The sequence below is a fragment of the Panthera onca genome, chromosome B1 (assembly GCF_046562875.1).
Source record: "Panthera onca isolate mPanOnc1 chromosome B1, mPanOnc1 haplotype 2, whole genome shotgun sequence".
Classification (NCBI taxonomy): Eukaryota; Metazoa; Chordata; class Mammalia; order Carnivora; family Felidae; genus Panthera; species Panthera onca.
In genome coordinates this window covers 198,020,900-198,037,123 of record NC_138342.1, presented here as the reverse complement: position 1 = coordinate 198,037,123, position 16,224 = coordinate 198,020,900, and the positions used below count along the sequence as shown (strand labels likewise).

Here is a 16,224-nt window from a genome sequence, read left to right as displayed (position 1 = left end):
TGGAAGGAGGAGTATTTTCTTAATTGCACTACACACACCTAAAGGAGAGAGAGTATAGTAGGTAGAATAAAATTAGGTTCCTGAATAAATTTCTGAAAAACTTGTTTGGATAGACCCAAACAAGTCATGAGGTTTCCATTATCCTTTAGCATGGAGACAAGTAAAGATACAAGAGAAACAGTGATAACTGGTGTCTGAGGTCCCAGAAAAGATTGGGATTGGGAGTCCTCGTGGCATAGGACTGGTCAGGGCAAGACTGTCCTCAGCACAGCCATTTCAGAGGACCCTGGCTCATGCTGCTTGTGTTAGGAACACTTCAGTTCTGTAGCATGAAGAGAGCCATCTATGAATCTTGTTCAGTTCTGAGGAATGCTGATGATTCCTTCAAGCTTTTCTGACATTTTAGTGATCAATAATGTCTTATATTTAGTGCAGGGTTGCTAGACAGGAAACGCTCCCTACATATATGCCTTGGATTCTTCAACATTCATAACATGTGAATAAACCACTTTGTAGATGGGGGACAAGAAGTTTATATAGAGAATAAATTAAGCCAATGATTATGGTTTAAAAGCAGCACACCATAGTTATTATTTGTCTTTTGATGAATCTGTAGAGTTACTTGAAATTAATAGGGAAGAAAGTTTTAGTTATGAATTTTTATGTTTATTTTTTGAGAGAGAGAGAGAGAGAGAGAGAGAGAGAGAGAACAAGTTGGGGAGACGCAGAGAGAGAGAGAGAGAGAGAGAGAGAGAATCCCAAGATTTGCAGAGCCTGATGTGGGGCTTGATCTCATGACTGTGAGATAATGACCTGAGCTGAAATCAAGAATTGGTCACTTAACTGACTGAGCCACCCAGGTGCCCCTCAGGCAAATACTTTATAATCACCTGTCAGAAAGTTCTAATCACCAGGTTATTGAGACACATCCAGGTTGTATGACACCACACTTCATGCGATTTTCTTTAATAAAGTATTATGAAGTCAGAGTGTGTAGATCTCTGTAAACATATCCAAAAGCTCCGCACTGACAGTGAACTGACGGGACCCCCCAAAATATATATTGATCTTTCTACACACCCAGCTCCTCTACCTCCTTCCTCAGTGCTGTCATCTCAACCCTCCTACTCTGACATCGGTAGGGAGTGCTCTGTCTAAACCAGAATATCCATGATGTTTCAGGAATCAGTGACATTTGAAGATATAGCTGTAGACTTCACCAAGGAAGAGTGGGCCCTGCTGAGCGCATCCCAGAGAAAGCTGTTCAGAGATGTGATGCTGGAAAGTATCAATCATCTGATCTTTCTGGGTGAGTCTGCCAACATGTATGTTTGCGTCCATCCATTCACTAATTGAGTAAATATCTAGAACAGCTCCCCATATCCCACTCCAAATGCTGCTCTGATTCTTTCGTAACTCATAACTATGTAAAAGGAAGATGTTTCTTCACCTTGTACTTTTTGGCATCACTAGATTGCAATCTTGACCACAAGTTCATATCTTTCTTGGTACTCAGTCTCCAGCATTCAAAATGGAACTGGAAATTCACTGGATATTTTAATTCATAAGTTGATTAAACATTTGAAAAATAATGACTGTTTTAGTCATTATGTGGAATAATGAGACCAGAGTTGTGAAAATAACATAATTTTGATTATTCTTGTGGCTCTTATATTTATTGGATGTGTTTGAAAATAATTTTTAACCCACTGTGGAGATATTGATTCTCTCCCATTTGGAGAAGACTGAGGATTCTGCATTCTTTCTCTGAACTTGTGGGCGGGTATCAGCATCTAGCATGTTCCATTGTTTTTGCCTCCAGCCTGGATTTCCTCCTGGTCTGATGAAGGACCTTCAGTGTGGTTTCTGTTGAAGGTGTCATTACAGCTGACCTTCCATCATCTCTTCATTCGTCCTTGGTAAATCCTGCCCTGGACTTGGTTATAGCAAAGATTAATATGCACAGAACTCAAAATCCATATACTTCCCCTTCCTCCCACCACCCCCCAACAGAGAATAATAGCTGCAAAAGATCCTTCCGGTTGGAGCAAGAAGGAGAGCTGCAGAGTGAAGGAACTGGGTTTCTCCAAGAGCACAGTCCAGGTGAGCAGCAGGGACCTGTGGGTCAGGAGGAGCAGGTGCCTACTGTGAGTGTGTCCTTTAGAAATACCCACTGAAGATTTTGTCCAGTGAGTGATACTTTCTAAAACAAAAGTGAGGACATTGGGGGAAAATTCCTCATGTGGTTACAATCCTTGCATAAATCAATCACAATGCATGTGTCCTCTTCCCCCTGTCTTTCTCTTTAGAGAAAAGGATATTCATGCAATTACTGCAGTGAAACATTGGTGTAGCGGTCCTGATCCTCCTATTTAAAGATTTTTGCAACCATTTGCTGACCCAACATCTTTCCACCACTTTACATCTTTCGCATAAACAATCCTCATTTTTTTCTTTTTTTTATTAGTATGAAATTTCTTGTCAGATTGGTTTCCATACAACACCCAGTGCTCATCCCAACAGGTGCCCTCCTCAATGGCCATCACCCACCCTCCCCTCCCTCCCACCCTCTATCAACCCTCAGTTTGTTCTCAGTATTTAAGAGTCTTTTATGGTTTGGCTCCCTCCCTCTCTAACTTTTTTTTTCCTTCCCCTCCCCCATGGTCTTCTGTTAAGTTTCTCAGGATCCACATAAGAGTGAAAACATATGGTATCTGTCTTTCTCTGTATGGCTTATTTCACTTAGCATAACATTCTCCAGTTCCATCCACGTTGCTACAAAAGGCCATATTTCATTCTTTCTCATTACCACGAAGTATTCCATTGTGTATATAAACCACAACTTCTTTATCCATTCATCAGTTGATGGACATTTAGGTTCTTTCCATAATTTGGCTATTGTTGAAAGTGCTGCTATAAACATTGGAGTACAAGTGCCCCTATGCATCAGTACTCCTGTATCCCTTAGGTAAATTCCTAGCAGTGCTATTGCTTGGTCATAAGGTAGATCTATTTTTTAATTTTTTGAGGAACCTCCACACTGTTTTCCAGAGTGGCTGCACGAGTTTGCATTCCCACCAACAGTGCAAGAGGGTTCCCATTTCTCCACATCCTCGCCAGCATCTATAGTCTCCTGATTTGTTCATTTTAGCCATGCTGGCGTGAGGTGGTATCTGAGTGTGGTTTTGATTTGTATTTCCCTGACGAGGAGCGACTTTGAGCATCTTTTCATGTGCCTGTTGGCCATCTGGATGTCTTCTTTAGAGAAGTATCTATTCATGTTTTCTGCCCATTTCTTCACTGGATTATTTGCTTTTCGGGTGTGGAGTTTGGTGAGTTCTTTATAGATTTTGGATACTAGTCCTTTGTCTGATATGTCATTTGTAAATATCTTTTCCCATTCCGTCGGTTGCCTTTAAGTTTTGTTGATTGTTTCCTTTGCAGTGCAGAAGATTTTTATCTTCATGAGGTCCCAATAGTTCATTTTTGCTTTTAATTCCCTTGACTTTGAAGATGTGTCAAGTAAGAAATTGCTACAGCTGAGGTCAGAGATGTTTTTTCCTGCTTTCTCCTCTAGGGTTTTGATGGTTTCCTGACTCACATTCAGGTCCTTTATCCATTTTGAGTTTATTTTTGTGAATGGTGTAAGATAGTGGTCTAGTTTCATCCTTCTGCATGTTGCTGTGCAGTTCTCCCAGCACCATTTGTTAAAGAGACTGTCTTTTCTCCATTGGATATTCTTTCCTGCTTTGTCAAAGATTAGTTGGCCATACGTTTGTGGGTCCAATTCTGGAGTCTCTATTCTATTCCATTGGTCTATGTGTCTGTTTTTGTGCCAATACCATGCTGTCTTGATGACTACAGCTTTGTAATAGAGGCTAAAGTCTGGGATTGTGATGCCTCCTGCTTTGGTCTTCTTCCTCAATATTACTTTGGCTATTTGGGGGTTTTAGTGGTTCCATACAAATTTTAGAATTGCTTGTTCTAGCTTCGAGAAGAATGCTGGTGCAATTTTGATTGGGATTGCATTGAATGTGTAGATAGCTTTGGGTAGTATTGACATTTTAACAATATTTATTCTTCCAATCCATGAGCATGGAATGTTTTTCCATTTCTTTATATCTTCAATTTCCTTCATAAGCTTTCTATAGTTTTCAGCATAGAGATCTTTTACATCTTTGGTTAGATTTATTCCTAGGTATTTTATGCTTCTTGGTGCAATTGTGAGTGGGATCAGTTTCTTTTTCTGTTGCTTCATTATTAGTATATAAGAATGCAACCTATTTCTGTACATTGATTTTGTATCCTGCGACTTTGCTGAATTCATGTATCAGTTCTAGCAGACTTTTGGTGGAGTCTATCAGGTTTTCCATGTATAATATCATGTCATCTGCAAAAAGTGAAAGCTTGACTTCATCTTTGCCAATTTTGAGGCCTTTGATTTCCTTTTGTTGTCTGATTGCTGATGCTAGCACTTCCAACACTATGTTAAACAACAGTGGTGAGAGTGGACATCCCTGTGGTGTTCCTGATCTCAGGGGGAAAGATTTCAGTTTTTCCCCATTGAGGATGATATTAGCTGTGGGCTTTTCATAAATGGCTTTTATGATGTTTAAGTATGTTCCTTCTATCCTGACTTTATTGAGGGTTTTTATTAAGAAAGGATGATGAATTTTGTCAAATGCTTTTTCTGCATCAATTGACAGGATCATATGGTTTTCTTTTATTAATGTGATGTATCACGTTGATTGATTTGCAAATGTTGAACCAGCCCTGCATCCCAGGAATGAATCCCACTTGATCATGGTGAAGAATTCTTTTTATATGCTGTTGAATTCGATTTGCTAGTATCTTGTTGAGAATTTTTGCATCCATATTCATCAGGGATATTGGCCTGTAGTTCTCTTTTTTTGCTGAGTCTCTTTCTGGTTTAAGAATCAAAGTAATGCTAGCTTCATAGAATGAGTCTGGAAGTTTTCCTTCCCTTTCTGGTTTTTGGAACAGCTTGAGAAGGATAGGTATTATCTCTGCTTTAAATGTCTGGTAGAATTCCCCAGGGAAGCCATCTCATCCTGGACTCTTATTTGTTGAGAGATTTTTGATAACTGATTCAATTTCTTCACTGGTTATGGGTCTGTTAAAGCTTTCTATTTTTTCCTGTTTGAGTTTTGAAAGTGTGTGAATGCTTAGGAATTTGTCCATTTCTTCCAGGCTGTCCAGTTTGTTGGCATATATTTTTTTTTACAGTATTCCCTGATAATTGCTTGTATTTCTGAGGGATTGGTTGTAATAACTCCATGTTCACTCATGATTTATCTATTTGGGTCATCTCCCTTTTCTTTTTGAGAAGCCTGGCTAGAGGTTTATCAATTTTGTTTATTTTTTCAAAAAACCAACTCTTGGTTTCATTGATATGCTCTACAGTTTTTTTAGATTCTATATTGTTTATTTCTGCTCTGATCTTTATTATTTCTCTTCTTCTGCTGGGTTTGGGGTGTCTTTGCTGTTCTGCTTCTAGTTCCTTTAGGTGTGCTGTTATATTTTGTATTTGGGATTTTTCTTGTTTCTTGAGATAGGCCTGGATTGCAATGTATTTTCCTCTCAGGACTGCCTTCGCTGCATCCCAAAGCGTTTGGATTGTTGCATTTTCATTATCATTTGTTTCCATATATTTTTTAATTTCTTCTCTAATTGCCTGGTTGACCCATTCATTCTTTAGTAGGGTGTTCTTTAACCTCCATGCTTTTGGAGGTTTTCCAGACTTTTTCCTGTGGTTGATTTCAAGTTTCATAGCATTGTGGTCTGAAAGTGCGCATGATATGATCTCAATTCTTTTATAATTATGAAGAGCTGGTTTGTGACCCAGTATGTGATCTATCTTGGAGAATGTTCCATGTGCACTTGAGAAGAAAGTATATTCTGTTGCTTTGGGATGTAGAGTTCTAAATATATCAGTCGAGTCCATCTGATCCAATGTATCATTCAGGGCCCTTGTTTCTTTATTGATCCTGTGTCTAGATGATATATCCATTGTTGTAAGTGGAGTATTAAAGTCCCTTGAAATTACCACATTTTTAGCTTATGATTGTTTTATATATTTGGGGCTCCCGTATTCGGCACATAGACATTTATGATTGTTATCTCTTCCTGATGGATAATCCCCATAATTATTATATAAAGCCCTTCTTCATCTCTTGTTATAGCCTTTAATTTAAAGTCCAGTTTGTCTGATATAAGTATGGCTACTCCAGCTTTCTTTTGATTTCCAGTAGCATGATAGGTAGTTCTCCATCCCCTCACTTTCCATCTGAAGGTGTCCTCAGGTCTAAAATGAGTCTCTTATAGACAGCAAATAGATGGGTCTTGTTTTTTTATCCATTCTGATACCCTATGTCTTTTGGTTCACACATTTATTCCATTTACATTCAGTGTTATTATTGAAAGATATGGGTTTAGAGTCATCGTGATGTCTATAGGTTTCATGCTTGTAGTGATGTCTCTGGTAGTTTGTGGTCCTTGCAACATTTCACTCACAGAATCCCCCTTAGGATCTCTTGTAGGGCTGGTTTAGTGGTGATGAATTCCATCAGTTTTTGTTTGGGAAGACCTTTATCTCTCCTTCTATTCTGAATGACAGACTTGCTGGATAAAGGAATCTGGCTGCTTTTTCTTTTTTCTATGCATCACATTGAAGATTTTCTGCCACTCCTTTCTGGCCTGCCAAGTTTCAATAGATAGGTCTTCCACTAGTCTTATGGGTCTCCCTTTGTAGGTTAGAGCTTGTTTATCCCTAGCCGCTTTCAGAATTGTCTCTTTATCCTTGTATTTTTCCAGTTTCACTATGATATGTCATGCAGAAGATCTATTCAAGTTTCGTCTGAAGGGAGTTCTCTGTGCCTCTTGGATTTCAATGCGTTTTTCCTTCCCCAGATCAGGGAAGTTCTCAGCTATGGTTTGTTCAAGTACACCTTCAGCCCCTTTCTCTCTCTCTTCCTCCTCTGGAATTCCTATTATACGGATATTGTTCCATTTGATTGCATCACTTAGTTCTCTAATTCTCCCCTCTTACTCCTGAATTTTTTTATCTCTCTTTTCTCAACTTCCTCTTTTTCCATAATTTTATATTCTAATTCACCTATTCTCTCCTCTGCCTCTTCAATCTGTGCTGTGGTCGCCTCCATTTTATTTTGCACCTCATGTATAGCATTTTTTAGCTCCTCATGACTATTTTTTAGTCCCTTGACCTCTGTAGCAATAGATTCTCTGCTGTCGTCTATGCTGTTTTCAAGCCCAGTGATTAATTTTATGACTATTATTCTAATTCTCATTCTGTTATATTGCTTAAATCGGTTTTGATAAATTTGTTAGCTGTTGCTACTTCCTGGAGTTTCTTTTGAGGAGAGTTCTTCCGTTTCATCATTTTGGGTAGTCCCTGCAGTGGCTCCAAACTGCAGGGCACTTCTCCTGTGCTATCCTGAGTAACTTGTGTTGGTAGGTAGGACCAGAGTCAGACCTGATGTCTCCTCTCAGCCCACCACTGGGGCCACAGTCAGACTGGCATGTACCTTATCTTCCCTTCTCCCAGCGGCAGGACTCACTGTGGAGTGGTGTGGCCCCTGTCTGGGCTCTTTGCACACTGCCAGGCTTATGGTGCTTCTTCAATGGGATCTGGCGTATTAGCCAGGGTGGATGATCCGCAAGGTGCACAGGGGCGGGAGGGGCAGGCTTAGCTCACTTTGCCATTGGTGGTCCCCTTTGGGAGGAGCCCGGCAACACCAGGAGGGAGGCAGAGCCATCAGAGGGATGGATCCACAGAAGCACAGCTTTGGGCGTTTGCATGGTGTAAGCAAGTTTGGTGACAGGAACTGGTTCCCTTTGGGATTTTGGCTGGGGGATGGGAGAGGGAGATGGCACTGGCCAGTGCCTTTGTTTCCCACCGATCTGAGTTCTGTCTTCCTGGGCTCAACAACTCTCCCTCCAGGTGTCCTCTTGCCCTCCCCACTCTCCGAGCAGAACTGTTGACTTTTAACATTCCAGATGTTAAGTCCCACTGGCTGTTAGAACTCACTCTGTCTGGCCCCTCTGCTTTTGCAAGCCAGACTCGGGGGCTCTGCCTTGCTGGGTGAGCTGCCCCTCCACTGCCCCATCTCCCTCCCACAGGTCCGTGTAGTGCTCACCACCTCTCCACCCTTCCTACCCTCTTCCATGGGCCTCTTGTCCACGCTTGGCTCTGGAGAGTGCATTTTGCTAGTCTTCTGGTGGTTTTCTGGGTTATTTAGGCAGATGTGGGTGGAATCTGAGTGATCAGCAGGATGCAGTGAGCCCAGTGTCCTCCTATGCTGCCATTTTCCTAATTTTCCCAATCCTCATTTTTTTCTAACTGACAATGAACTTTAAAATGTTTCTATGACCTAGAGTATTCGTTTGGCACACTTTCCCAGCTGAGTGCCAATTTCTGAAAGATACTCATCTGGACTTTGGTGATTTTCTACATTTTTATTCCACTAATGCCATTCTAACAATTTATATTTTTTCAATTATTCTAGACATGGAAAGTCTCCACAAAAAACAAAAAATGATATTAACACGACATATCCACAAGAAGGGCATGGCCCTGACTGTGCCAAAGGTAAGTTTCATGGGGATAGTCCCTAGACATCCAAACTAAAGGCCTAAAGGTAATGAGATAAGTTGATAATTGAGCACAATTGCCTGCATGTAATTAAGTTAGGATTAAGCTCTTTCCGGGCAAAAAGTTTTGGGTAGTTTTAAATCAGTGAAGAAATTAACATGAGTTCAAGTGAATGAATAATAACCTGAGATCTAAAAAAAAAAAAAAAAAAAAAAAGAGGGAAAGAGACAATTGCATAAACATTGCTTATTACCTCATATTTGAAATATATATACTCTTCAAAGTTAATCTGATAACTCTGAGGTTGGGATACTAAAAAAGAGAAAATAGTGGTGCCTACAGGGGAGTAGCAACATGTGTATGCAACTAACATTGAAAATATTTTAATAGGATGCTATTATTATTTGCTACTCTAGAATTTATAGGTAGAAAAATAAATGTATGCATGTATGTGGGCAAACCATTAACCAACTTTTGTCTTCTACCCAAAGCATAAATCTCTTGCTCCAGAGAATCCTATTGAATGCACTGATTTGGGTGATGCATTTACTCAGAGATCTGCATTGACTCAACATTTGTTAATTCACCTCAGGAGGAAACGTTACATCAGCAAACAGTGTCGAAAATCACTTAGTGAACAATCATCCCTTACTCGACATAACCAAATTCACACACAAGGCAAATTATATAAATGTCATGTGTGTGGGAAAGCCTTTAGTAATTGCTTTTGCCTTAGGAGACATGAGAGGATCCACACTGGAGAGAAACCATTTAAATGCCATCTTTGTGGGAAAGGCTTTGTGCAAAGCTCTGACCTTAGAAACCACAACCAAACACACACAGGGGAGCGGCCATATGAGTGCCATGTGTGTGGGAAAGCTTTTCGTCAGAATTCGTACCTGAGACAGCATGAGAATATTCACACAAGAAAGAAATCATACGAATGCCATCTATGTAAGAAAGCTTTCAGTCACAGATCCTACCTTAGAAAACACGAGAGAATTCATTCTGGAGAGAAATGTTTCCAATGTCATGAATGTAAGAAAACGTTTAGTCAGAGCTCTGGCCTTAGCCAGCACAAGAGAATCCACACTGGAGATAAACCACATGTGTGTCTTCTGTGTGGGAAAGCCTTCATTCAAGGTTCAGAACTCAGACGGCACGAGAGAACACACACAGGGGAGAAGCCATATGAATGTCACCAGTGTGGGAATGCCTTCAGTCAATATTCTAACCTTCGACGACACAAGAGAACGCACACTGGAGAGCAACCATATGCATGTCAGCTATGTGGGAAAGCCTTCAGCCATTATTCTTCCCTTAGACGACATGAGGGAACCCATCCCCGTGGAGAAAATCATGAGTGCCCTCAGTAAGTATTCCGACCTGAGACGACACGGTTTTACAGATGCAATGAACGTGGAAGAAGTGTCAGTCACAGCTTTCACAGTGACACTCACCACAGGATGCACATATTGAAGAAACGGCCTGCAGTCAATATGGGAAATGCTTCAGTCCTCATACTCCTCCCTCAAGAAATGTATTTGCATTTGGAAGTGAATTCATATGTATGCCGTCCACATGGCAAAGCCTTTAGTCACTGGTCTGACCTTAGATAACACAGCAGAACTTATGCTGTAAGTATAATGACACAGATGTTTCCAGCAAAGCGCTCAACTTGAAAGATACTAGAGCACTTACCGGGAATTCTTGTCAAACATGAGCAAACTCCACACGGGAGAACCCTTTGGTCTGTAATCACTGCGAAAGAATATTTAGCCAAACACCTGGTGTGAGCGTAAGAAAAGTCCGTGAAGGAATAAACACTAAGGATGTAAGAGGACGAAGCCTCTGAGGAATACCAAACACTTCTTACAGATAATTCAGACCCGAGAAGTTATTCAATGTAAAATCGTGGGAAATCCTTTATTCAAAGAACAACTCTTGCGGCACATGTGAAGATTCTGACTGTACGAAACACTCGCAGTATCACGAGTGAAGGGGAGTCTTCAGTGTCCCTTATTTTTTAGTCAACAGTAAGGTTCTCACACTGACAAGATAGCAGTCCTGAAATCAGAGTAGAGAAAACTTCAGCCAGATTTTGTATCAGAAAAAAGAGTGTGTGCATGGGTGTGCGTGTGTGTGTGTGTGCGTGTGCGTGTGCGTGAGTGGTGGTATTGCTACATATGAAAGTGTCCTTTAGTACTTGGCAAGTCATTGAGACTTTGAGAAAATACCTGTTTGTGGAAAATGTGGCATGGACTATAGGAGAGTGACATGGTCTGGCAAGATCGAATGTAGGATTTCGTAAGAAGTTAAACGTTTACTGCAGATCAGCACTTGCAAATCTTGAAACAATAAAACCTGTTGCTAAAGAAGTGAAATGTTGGTGTTCTAGTTTTCTCTGTGTGGTTGTAAACAGATTCAGTTCTGCACTCCTTGGTATGTGGGTGTGAGTGTCAGCAAGACTCCCCCCACCTCCCCCTTCGCCAACAGCTCCTTCCACACAGATCAGCTCCACTCTTTCCAACTTGCCTCCGACACCATCTGTCTCCCTTCAAGCCCTGGTGGTGGCATAGTTGTGATCTTTAGCCCCACTTTCCTGGTTTTTTGGTGTCATGACCCTCATCAGGAAAGGTCATGGAGGCACTCACTGTCAAGGACATCTAGTCCAAAATTTGGTGACCCTTCACCCTGTGTCTCTGCTGCTGGAAGCAACCTGGTGCCAGAGAGATGGCAGTTGTGCCCTCCAAGCCCCCAGAAAGCTGTGCGGATTTTGTCCCCACGCTTCTCAATTGAGCTAAGTGGAAACAAGAGTTAATGCCATGATCACAGTCTACATCTTCTTAAGGTAATTCCTGATTCATGCATGCTCCAGTCACCTTAGATAAAGCCATAGCTGTTCGCCACCCCATCCCACAGACCAGAAAATAGGGCTCCAGTAGGATAAAATCCCTCAAACTATGAGCCGCCACATAAGCTGTTTTTTTTAAAATAATGAATGTAATGTACTTCTCCCCTAGAAAATTAAGCATTCTCACAAAGGGGATGTCCCTGCTTTGTCTCCAAGGCTTAGAAATATTGTCCTTTGACCAACACCAATATTGAACCTAAGCATCAAGGAGAAATACTCCAAGGAGATCCACTGGGTTGGCCTGTGCTCTTGCCATTCCAGCTCAATCCCAAAAACATGGGCCTGAGACCAAATAAATGAGCACATTCCTGATTGAAACTGATATATCATTAAAAAATCTCCACCAGCGATTCTATGGTCGAGGTAGGGTAGAAACATGTCAACTCATGTGCAAGGGTGATGAGCAACCGACTGTATCGTCTGCCTCAGGGAAAGCATGCTGCATCCACACGTTGTAGTTGAATGAACTGGAATTCTGAGCAACCACCTTATTTGAGACCTATCTGGTACCTCAGCCAGGAATCACCATCCCTGTCCCCTGGTCTGTGTGTCACCAGGAGGGAAGGGATAGGTCCTGGTTCCACCTGGGGGGTGGGGTCTGTGCTGGTGTTGGGACCCCTATGATGGAGGCACACACCCCCATGTCCCAGTGGGATTTATCCATGCCCACATGGATGTGTGATGTGTGCTGGGGAGTCATACTGAGATTAAGGGACTTCAGTATAGGGCTGATCACATCAATTATATGATCACAGTGGGCCATACACAAGATTTGTTTGAGTGGCGCACTGACAGCCTGACCAAGTGGAGAGGTCCCTCATGGATGATATCTTCCAGTGGCCACAGTATGGGGCCACTACCCAGGAAGTTAGGATGGCAAAGAAACTCCCCAGAGGAGAGGAGTTGGAGAAGGGGCTTACCTGTGGAGATGATGTCTCTCAACAGCAATATAGGGAGTCTCTGAGCCAGAGAATTATGAATGAATGACAGGAGCTTGGAGACACTGATAGTCATGGTTTATCTTATTTCCTGCTAGTAGACGTTAGGTGGGGATTCACGGGGTATGCACAGAAGATATAGCCACACTAAAAACGGCTTAAAATCTACAAATTTGGGCTAAGTTTAGAGCAATTCAGTGTGTAAAAATTTGAATTTGGAAACAAGGGCTTTTGAGCTAAAGGGCTCTGTCCCCTGCCAATAAATAAACAACATAGGCCTGATATGCAGAGACCATCTTTGGCTCATCTATAAACCATGACTGATCATTTCAAGTAATTTGCCTTCATGTTTGCTGCTTAGTTTTTCTCCTGATCAAATCCAATGCTAGAGTCCTCTTATGATATGTTTTTTTTTTTATTTCTGCTATTGTACTTTTCAACTCCAGGATTTCTATTTAACTCCATTTTATAATTTATGTATTGAAACTCTTGATTTGGTAAAAAGCACGTTCTTCCTGGTGTCCTTTATTTTTTTTTTAAGCATCATTAAAATACTACTTTTAAAGCCATGTCCTTAGGGGCAGTGTCTTCAATTTCCTTACTTCCTCTCTCCATCCCCAGAATGAACTGTAGTTCATTGCTTTTTTTGTTTGTTTCAAATTGTTATTTAAATATAGTTAGTTCACATATGGTGTAATATTGGTTTCAAGAGTAGAACTCAGGGATTTATCACTTACAGATGACACCCGGTGTCTAGGATGAGCATCCCAACAAGTGCCCTCTTTAATGCCCATCACCTGATTAGCCCATCCCCCCATCTCCCTCTCCTCCAGCAACCCTCAGTTTGTTTTCTCCAGTTAAGAATCTCTGTGGTTTGCTTCTCTCTCTCTCTCTCTCTCTCGCTCTCGCTCTCGCTCTAGCTCTTGCTCTCTCTTCCTTCCCCTACATAGAAGTACTAAAAAAGAGCTGGGGGGTGAGGGTGGGACTCCAATACACATAACGTAAATGCCTTATAGTATAAGAAAAGGTTTATAATGAAAATAAGAACTGTTCTAGAGACGAAGAATACCAATAAGCAGTACACATTAACAGCCCTGGTCCCATAGGTCAAGCCACGAGGGTTTTGTTTTTTTTTTTTAAACACTCAATCTGGACCTCCATATCCAAATAGGTAATATGTAAATAGTTGTGCTTAAATAGGTTTAATAAACAAGACTGTAATAATGAGATATGCAAAGAACTATGGAAATTAATAGTTTTAAGCATGCATTGAACATTAAAGAGAAATACACAGAAATTTAATACATTAATGAAAGAGTATAAATCACAAATAAACATGTAAAGCAAACAGAATAAATAAATATCCAGAAATATAAAAATAAATAAATGATTGCTATCTGATAGCAAATTTTACAGTAGAATATCCACCAAGGCAAATCAAGGAATAGTTTCTATTCTCTGTGTACAGACCACTTCTAAATATTATTGTCATTAGATTTCTCAAAAGAGATATAAATTGATTTTCCTCTTCTGCAGGAGCCTGAATGACTCCATTCAAATGTATTTTCTCATCCTTTCCCAGACATGCATATAGTTACAAATTAAAGCAAAGGAAGGAGAACTTACTTCCTTTAAAGAGCAAAGTAAGAATTACACCAATTTCTCAACAGAAGTGAATAAAAGTCAATGAATTATCAATAAGGTGCTCAAAAAAGTTAATTATCTGTCAGAATTCTAAAGTTAATGAAAAACCCTTTAAAAAAACAGTATTAAAGTCATTTTCATCTGAGAACATATAGTACTTTCCATAGAAAGGCGCTCTTCAGATAAATGAAAGTTATCCCAAATGGTGGAAACCTAAAGATAAAGGAAAGGATACAGAAGAACAAAAAAGACACGTTTTCATATGATTAAAAACGATCAAGTTTTGTATAGCACTGTTAATTTTTTTAAAAACTCATGTATGGCATATAAACACACACATATATATATATATATATATATATATACATATATACATATATATATATATATATACATATATACATATATATATATATATGCACACACACATATACATATGTATATACATACGTATGTGTATATATATATATATATATATATATTCCCTTCTTCGTGGGTTATGTACTGTCATACCACTGTGTTAGTTTATATATTGTACTGTAATGTAATTGTACTATGTTATTAAACTATCATGCTGGTGTTACAGTACATAATTACAGTTAAAACCCAAAGAGATGTAAAATACTAGTTCATACTTCATATTCATATTTAATAACCCAAGGGTGTAAGTCTTCCTTTATGAATAATTACTGAACATATAAATGAATGAAACTACCCAACCTAAAGACGTAGAATGGCAGAATGGATTAAAAATTTTAAACAGAAGGACAAACAAAATCATGATACAATTATATAATGTCTACAAGAGATTCCGCTTAAATCTAAAGCTACAGCTAGGTTAAAAGTTAAAGGGGGGGAAAGATATGCCATGGAAGTAGTCACCAAAAGAGAGCTAAGGTACTTATTTTAATATCAGACAAAACAGACATCAAGTCCAAAACTGTTACAATAGATAAACAAGGAATATATATATTAATGTTCATTTATTTTTGACAGAGAGAGACAGAGCATGAGCAGGGGAGGGGCAGAGAGAGAGGGAGACACAGGATCCGAAGCAGGGTCCAGGCTCTGAGCTGTCAGCACAGAGCCGGATGTGGGGCCTGAACTCACAGACCACGAGATCATGACCTTAGCCAAAGTTAGACACTCAACTGACTGAGCCACACAGGCACCCAAGGATACTATATATTGATTAAAGAATCTGTAGTATAAGGAGATATAATACTTATAAATATATATGTGACAAATATTAGAAGTCCCAAATATATGAAGCAAATATTGACAAAATCAAAGGGAAAAAAGGAAATACTTCTACAATAATGGAGACATCAATACTTACTTTCAGTAATGGATACAAGAACCAGATAGAAGTTCTGTATAGAAAGAAAGTGACTTAAACAGCAGCATATCAGTTAGTACTCACAGATATATGATACACTCCACCACCAACAGCATAACAAATCAAGCACATGCGGAACATTCTCTGGACCAGACCATATGTTTGGCTGCAAAAAACTTTTAATAAATTTAAAGAGATTGAAATCATACAAAGTACTGTTTCTGCTCACAATGGAAAATAAATAGAAATCGATGACAGAAGGAAAACTGGAAAATATGCAAATATGTGGAAATAAAACAATACACATATATTTTAATTTTTAATGTTTATTTATTTTTGAGGGGGCGGTGACAGAAAGAGAGACAGAGAATCTGAATCAGGCTCCACGCATCAGCACAAAACCTGACTTGGGGCCTGAACTCACTAACCGTGAGATCATCACCTGAGCCAAAGTCAGACATTAAACCGACTGAGCCAACCAGGCCCTCCAATAACATATTCTTTTTTTTTTTTTTTTAGTTTATTTACTTATTTTTGAGAGAATGTGAGCATGAGCAGGGGAAGAGCATGAGAGAGAGAGAGAGAGAGAGAGAGAGAGAGAGAATCCCAAGCAGTCTCCACACTCAGTGTAGAGCCCGATGCAGGGCTCAAACTCACAAATTGTGAGATCATGACCTGAGCCAAAATCAAGAGTCACTTAACCAACTGCAACACCCAGGCACCCCCCAACAGCATATTCTTAACAACCAATGAGACA

General features: G+C 39.9%; 1 protein-coding gene across 1 annotated transcript; it reads left to right on the top strand.

The window, feature by feature from the left end:
• The first annotated feature begins 1,173 nt into the window (after positions 1-1,173).
• LOC132692846 (uncharacterized) lies at positions 1,174-10,233 on the top strand. Its single transcript, XM_081795445.1, has 2 exons — positions 1,174-1,325; positions 9,225-10,233. Exons 1-2 carry the CDS (start codon positions 1,174-1,176, stop codon positions 10,006-10,008), a joined length of 936 nt encoding a protein of 311 aa, XP_081651571.1. The 3' UTR covers positions 10,009-10,233.
• Positions 10,234-16,224: the final 5,991 nt, after the last annotated feature.